We start from the raw sequence: 7,701 nt of genomic DNA, 5'->3' as shown, positions 1-7,701 counted from the left end.
GGGGTGGGTACGTAGATAATGACATAATGCGACCAAGGGCTTCAGAGCAGTGCACATGTTAAGTTTCAAATTCCCAATAAATGTAGCACCAACCAAGAGTTGCAAAGTCCACAAAAATCATGTAACCCTCAGAACCAAACAAACGAACAAACAAACAACAAACACAAAGTTGTCACGTCAATGCCATGTTTTCTGGCTTTCCCATTTCCATCTTTTTCTTTCCTTTCATGATCACAATTTGTAGTCCCACTCGATTCCTCTGATCCTCTTGGCCTTTGAGTAAAAAAATACTGAATCCGAGGGCGAAAAAAAAAAGGAACTATCTATCTTTGCATCATTGCTTTTTACGGCTGCTCAACCTTTTTCCTACTACACCCTGACTCAAATGAAATGGGGTCCCTACTCCCTACCACAGACGATAAAACAAAATAAAATAAAAATTTCAACGCCCCTTCATCACTAGATATATTTATGGGTACTAGTAATCATCATTTCATATCTCACACCATCAGGAAACGATAGAATTCTTATCGGTATGAATAATCCAAACATTACTACTCTTCCATATCAAACAGTCATTTACTAAACTTTTAAATGATTTTCCTTTTAAGGATTTAAGTGAATAAATTTTATACACGTATTCAATTACGTATTATTGCGTTAGAAAAATAATTATTTTTTTTATATCTACTATGCAAATAATCAACAAAAAGATAATGTAGTCAAAGAAGAAATGTATTTACATTATTAATTAAAATGAGGTAGAAGCTCAGGAAAAGTAGACTTCACGTGAAGTTGATAACTGAGAGCCGTTAGATAATTTGACTGATTTGACTAATTTTCACCTAACGACTCTTAGCTATTAACTTCACGTGAAGTTGACTGCACCTGAATTTTACCCTTAAAATTAACTCTTTTGTAAATTTACTAGTATAGTTTGTTGAAGTTTACGGTAATTTAAAAATAGATTACTAATATTATTAGATGCATGTTAAGATGAAGAGAAGAAATAGTAAAAAGGTAAAGATTTTTTCTAATAGATAATTAAATACTTATTTAATATTTTTTTTGTAAATACTTATTTAACATTTTTTCTGAATCAGGTTTGATGGAAATAGAACACAGTTTTTACGATAGGATGGGCACGCTAGAGAAGGGTCTACGACAAGTGTGCAGGAAGCTGCATCTGTGAAATTTGCGCCGGAAACCGGCGCGGAGAAAATCGAGGGAGACCCAATCGGTGTTGAAGGAGGAAAACTAAAGACTGACCAAGAAGGTTCAACGTGGCAAGGAAAATCCACCAACCCTGACGCCACCTATGTTGGGTCGTGAGATCGACGAAGAGTTGGTGGCGGAGAACCAAACCGCTACTCTCCCGGCGGTAACATTGAATGGAGGGACTGGTGGGTTGGGTGTGTATGTTGATAATGATGGTGTATAAGACGTTAATGAAGGAAAGCGTGATAGGGATGACATTGTGAATAATAGTGGCATGGATTTCGGCATGAAGGGAACAACATTGACCAAGAGACAGGGGGAGCTATCGTAACACGATGAAGAAGTAGTTGGGAAGAGGGTGGTTGATGATGGTGGTTCGGACAAGAATGAAGGAAGTAAGGGAAACATAAATAATATTTTGGAGGAGCAATGCTTGAAAATAGAAAAACTTGGGACCTCGTGTTGGAATCAGGTGCAATTTTATACAATAAAGAAGATGATATTATGGTTATTCTCCAAGCACAGAATGAAGAAATTGCTCAGAAAAGAAGACTGGCAAAACAGAAAGAGAAAGTAAGACGCTGTAGGCCCAAAAATAAAAAAAAATGTGTGTAATAGTTTATTAAAATAATTTGTTCTTAGAATGTTAGGGGGTTAATAGGTGATGAGAAATTGAGCATGGTCAAAAACCTCAAGAAAAATTTAAGTTGAATACGTTGGACTTATTTGAGATTAAGTGGCAGGTAACGACGAAGTTTGATGTAATAAGAATTCGGGAGAATAATGCTGCGGGATGACAATATGTTGAGTCGGAGTCTCAAAGTGGTTTACTATTAATTTGGGATGAAATAATGTTTAAAATGAGTCGTTGTCATAAAGGAGAGTTTTGGTCGTGTGTTGAAGAGGTCTTGCTAAAAATAATTTCAATTATGCTTTTTGTGGTGTATAGAGTTCATACAAGAGAAGAGAAATTTGCTGTGCGGAAGAAATTGAGTTATATTACAGAGTTATGTCAGTCTTTATGGGAGATTTCAACAAGATTGTGCAAGTGGGGGGAGAAAGGATGCTGTCAGATTGGATAAAAGAAGATATGCTGGTGCACTTCTGCTTAGCGATCTTGCAATTGGATTGACAGAGTTTTAGTAAGATTAGAGTGATTGAAGATATTTCCATGAATATAAAATTAGGAGTACAAAATCAGGAGTACACTATAGAAAGGAGGAACACAAAAAATGGTTGATGAGTTTCTTTTCAATTTTTTTTAATTTTTTTATTTGCTTGTTCTTCTTGCTCTACTTATTGTATTGAGCTCTCTTGTTCAAAAAAAATACTTATTTAACATAATGTATCATTTTTTTAATTTTTAAAAGTGGAGAGAAACTCATATAGAGGTTATTAGAGTTCTTTTCAGATAAAGATACAAGTTCAATGACACACATAGATGTACTATGTTGCGGTAGGCTAAAAAAATTGATTTATTTTGTAAGAGTGATTTATTTAAATCAAATTAAACTAATCGATTTTTTTCCATATTACAACTAAATCGTTCTTAAAAAAACAATTTTTTAGTTAAAGTGTAACATGATAGGTATCAATTGTTGAGCCGATATTTTTACGTTAAAAAATTCTTACTATAAAAAGTCACTTTATTAATTTGTAAGAATCCTTGCAATGCTGAATTATGTACACAAACTACGTTGTATATTAAAAAACAACGGATGATTCTAATGATCCAAATGAAAGCCAATTTGATTCTCTTAGTTCTCTGTGAACGAAAACCACCCTGCGCTTTGTTATAACGTTCATTATTGTTATATTTATTGTTGCCAATTATTGATGCGTGCCCTCAGATTGAAGCAACCACAGACACAGAGTTGAATCGCAGAAGAAGAAATTCAAACACGCCCATTAATGCATGCAAGCATTTCATCACGCACACCAGTGTAAATTTAAAGTCCCTCTGAATTTCATAGCCACCTTGCACGACCTACATTCAAGAGGCTAGAGAAAGAGAAACCAATTTATGATCGTTGTTTACTTCAAACATTGTCTCTTACAATATTAATTTCCAATTCATTACCATGGCTTCAAATAATAATTATGTGTGTGTTAATTATGGGAATATTATATCATTAATCAGTTTCACATTTTTGAACGAGAACTTGCCTTTGTATTTGTTTTTCTGCACCCCCATTTAAAGAAGGATATAAAAAGAGTCAAAGTTGGGCTCTACTTTCTCTTTCACTCACTCATTCACTCAGAACAGAGCAGGAAACAGAGCAAAAGAAAGTAAAGAAAATAAAAGGAAACCTAGAGTACTATTTTGCAAATACAATTAATTGCAGAATAATAATAATAATAATTTATTTGATTATCGATCGACAATGTAAAATAACTCCCCCATTACAATTTTAATCTCTCACCCTGTCTCCTCAGTCCTCATCCTCATCAATGCCATTGATATAAAAGTCTTAAACAAAATCTAAAGGAGAAACGGAACCCGAAAAGAAATTTAAGAGAGGGGGAATCTAAGGCGATGAAGGAGAAGCTGCAGTTGGGAAGAGAGGGAGGAGGCGGGGTTGAGCCTCCCTAGGAGTGGTTGCTGGAGAAGGATGGAGGTAAAACCCTTTCTCGTTTATGGCCCTCTCTTCAGCCTCCCTATCCAAAACAGGAGTGGCGGCGGCGGGGGAGGAGGAACGACCAAACGGGTCCGGAATGAGTGGAGTGACAGGGCTAAGAACCAGAGCAGGGAAATCGAGGATGCTCGGTGACAGCAATTCATGATGATGATGGTGGTGGTGATGATGGTGATGATGATTTCGAGGAGAAACAACGTTAATAACATTAACGTTAATGTTGTTATTGGATGAAGCTCGACCAGCCGGGGGCAGCAGAGGATTCAGCTTGAGATTGTTCCTCCTTTCGTAGAGCTTGAAACCCGATTGCTGCTGCTTCTTGTTGGGAAATGTCTTCATCGGAGGGATATGGTGCTGGTGGCAGCTCTTGCTTCCGCCGGCGGTGGCGTCCTTGCGGCCGGTGAGCATCTGAACAACGTGCTTGAAGGAATTACGGTCAGCCTGAATGAATGTTGTCGGGAAAGAACTTGCCGGTTCGGATCTCCCGAGGTTCCTCTGAAACGGCGGCGGAGGGGGTGGTGTTGGCGGCAGTTGGAGGAGGGCATTGCTGTTGTTGCTGCTTGTGCTGCTGTTAGGGCTGCCATGGTGGTGGTGGGTGTAGTACCTTCTTGGAGAATCCATAGCTTAAGTTGAACTCAAACTAACTAAAGAGAGAAAAAAGAGTGTGTTTTGTTTTTGGTTTGGTAAGAAATGTTTTCGTAATCGCAAGGGGTGTAGGGCCCTCTCCTCTATTTTGTTTTTCTTTTTCTTTTTCTTTTTCGCTCTCACTCATTCCGTTCACAAGAATTTCTCTACGCGCCTTTTATAGCGTCACTGCCTCACTGCTGCTAGCTCACCCTTACTCAGCGTTGAACTCATTAAATTTTATTTTAATTTCTCCTCATTTTCAAATTTAATTCATGGATCTTCCTTCCAATTTTTTCTTCTCCTATTTAATGATCTCTTTGGATTTTTCTTTTCTTCTTTTGACTTCAAAATTAAATCACTCTCTCTCCCCTCTTTCTCTCTCCTATATTATATATGAATAGATTTAGATCTTCTCAATTTTAAATTTTATTTTAAAAGATAAAATATAATTTTTCACCATTTATTTCATAAGTAAGATAACAAAAAATATAAGAGAAATCACATTTTACCCTCTCAAATAAAAATTTAAAATTCAAATAATCCAAATTCAATATGAATAATATTTGAGAGTCATAATTTATTTTTTTAGCTTTTTTAAAATATATTTATTTTTTTTTATATATTTTAATTATTGATAATTTTAGAGGATAAAAAATTTGGATATGAAACTAGGATGAGTGTTATACCTTAACGTGGTAATTTTTGGTATTTTTTAAAACTATGGGAGGTACATGTCCGATTTGTGTTAAAAAATTTAAAAAATTTGGGGTACACAAATCCAACCCACGGATTTGTGTTTAAAAAATTAAAACAATTTGGAGTACACAAATTGGACCATCCGATTTGTGTACTCCAAATATTTTTTATTTTTTTAAACACAAATCAGACGGTCTGATTTGTATTCCGTAAATTAAATCATCTCACATTTTAAAAAAATACCACAATAAATCACAATTTAAAAAAAATACCATTGTTAACCAAATATTAAAAATAAAAATGCGAATTTTAGAAGTAATAAATATGTAAATGGTAATGATAAGGAGGAACATTCTATTATAATATTAATAATTTAATATAGCAAGTGAACAAGACTAATTTTCTTTTCTCTCGCACTCTCTTTGCGATCAAGATAATAAAAATCTTAGAAGGTTGTTGCCGCCATCTCAACTTACAAGGCACTGGCAGCCTTCCCTAGTTTCCTCTTTTTCCCTCTTACTCTTTCTTTCTTTTATTGTTTCTATCTTTTTTATCTTACTTTTTTTTTGTCCTCTCTTTCTTTTTTTTTGTTTTTTTGCTATTTCTTTCTTTTTTTTTATTTTCTTTTTTTCTTTTCTTTCTCCTCTTCCTTTGGTTCATTTGTTTACCGTTTTGGTCTTAGTTTTATATCCTAGGTTGTAAATTTAATAATTTTTTATGGTGTATTTCTCTTTTTTGTGAGTTAAGCCCTATTTTAGTTCTTGAGATTAGTAAGTTGCATTGATTTAATCTCTAATTTTTTAATTGCTACAATTTGGTTCACCAAATTAAAAAAAATGCACCAATGTAGTTCCTTGTGTATTTTTTGTTATTGGAATTCATTGCTGTTAGTAACATGGCTCAAACCTTACCATGTTGAACATATTAAAACGACATCGTACTTGTTTTGGCGCTAAAGAAGGCATTAAACGACTCGTTTTATGGTTTGAATAATATTAAAATGTTACACCCCACTCTTTTGAACAATAATAATTGTTCAAACCCTCAAACAATGCTGTTTATTGCATTTTTTAGCGCTAAAATGCGTACGACGTTATTTTAATATGTTCAACGTGGAAAGACTTGAGCCACGTCACTAACGGCGTTAAGCTCTAATGATGGAAAATATACGATAGACTAAATTGGTGCACTTTTTGAATCTGGAGAACCAAATTGTAACAATTAAAAAGTTAGGGACTAAATCAGTGTAACTTACCAATCTCAAAGACTAAAGTGGGACTTAACTCCCCTTTTGTAGAATTTTTATTTTCATCTATAGATGATTTTGATATGGATGTACATATCTCTTCATATCCGAGATGAAGATATAGTGGAAAATAATACTTTTCTTGCATGAAAATATTTATATATCAAAAAAATGTTCAAATTTATTCGTGTTAGAATTTATGATACTCAAGAATAATAAACTTGATAATCATATGCTCTACAAATATGAGATAAGATACCACCTATGTATAGGTGATGAACAATCAAAAAACAATTATATAATAAATATTAATGCCTAATAAACTCATAAACGTACGGATAAGTCAAACAATTATCTAAGCGCATACTATGTCGTAATTTACGAGTTAGAAGTCAATGTCTTAAAACAAATTCCTTTTGAAAATAATGTTTGTAGTGATGACACAAAATAACATTATTACATTTAATGAAAAAGACTTATATTGGAATAGAATGTAATAAATTCTACATTTAAATTTGTTGGAGAATAATAAAAATGATGCTTTTTGTTTTAGACAAAAAGTTCTTTATTTACCACTTTAATAAAAACTAACAATGCAAGAATTACATAAATAATCATTACGTTATAATTTTATAAAATTGCATATAAAATCGGAAGATGAAGTTTTATTTTTTCATTTTTACAAATAGTGCCAGCGACATTAGATAATTTTTCTCATTTTTGTTGTTTTTTTATTTTTTTTTTATTTTATTTATATCCTTTGTTTGTAAAATTGGCGTGAATTTTATTTCTCATTTTCACAACCTTTATTTATTTCAATGTATGCGTTTTATTTCATAGTCTTTATTTATTTCAAACGGAATTGTAGAAACTTGAGGTGCCAACGAAAAGCTTGGAAAACATATAAAGAATAATATCATAAATGAATTTGAGCAATGAAAAAAAAATCAGAGAGTTCAAGAATGTTAACAAGTTTCTCATACCACAATAGAATTCATGATAATAATTCAACTATAATAAATTTGATAATCAAATACTACACAAATATGATACAAAGTATCATCTATGTATAGCTAGGTAATGAACAAATAAGAAAATAACTAAATAATAAATGACTAATACCCTATCATGAACAAGAATATTAATCAAGATAAATTTAATTAATATAATATTCTCCAACCATTTTGACAAAAAGGAAAAAGAAAAAGCTTTCTCCCAATTTTGCAACACATTTATGGATAACGAAATTGAAGAGACTTGTTAAAATTCTTTATAATC

The 7,701-nt window shown here is 32.9% G+C and overlaps 1 protein-coding gene across 1 annotated transcript; it reads right to left on the bottom strand.

The window, feature by feature from the left end:
* On the bottom strand, positions 3,558–4,679 carry LOC107634682 (VQ motif-containing protein 4-like). The gene has a single exon (XM_016338110.2). It carries the CDS (start codon positions 4,473–4,475, stop codon positions 3,747–3,749), a length of 729 nt encoding a protein of 242 aa, XP_016193596.1. The 5' UTR covers positions 4,476–4,679; the 3' UTR covers positions 3,558–3,746.

This window comes from Arachis ipaensis, chromosome B03 (assembly GCF_000816755.2).
Source record: "Arachis ipaensis cultivar K30076 chromosome B03, Araip1.1, whole genome shotgun sequence".
In the NCBI taxonomy this organism is placed as follows: Eukaryota; Viridiplantae; Streptophyta; class Magnoliopsida; order Fabales; family Fabaceae; genus Arachis; species Arachis ipaensis.
This window is presented reverse-complemented; position numbering and strand designations above follow the sequence as displayed.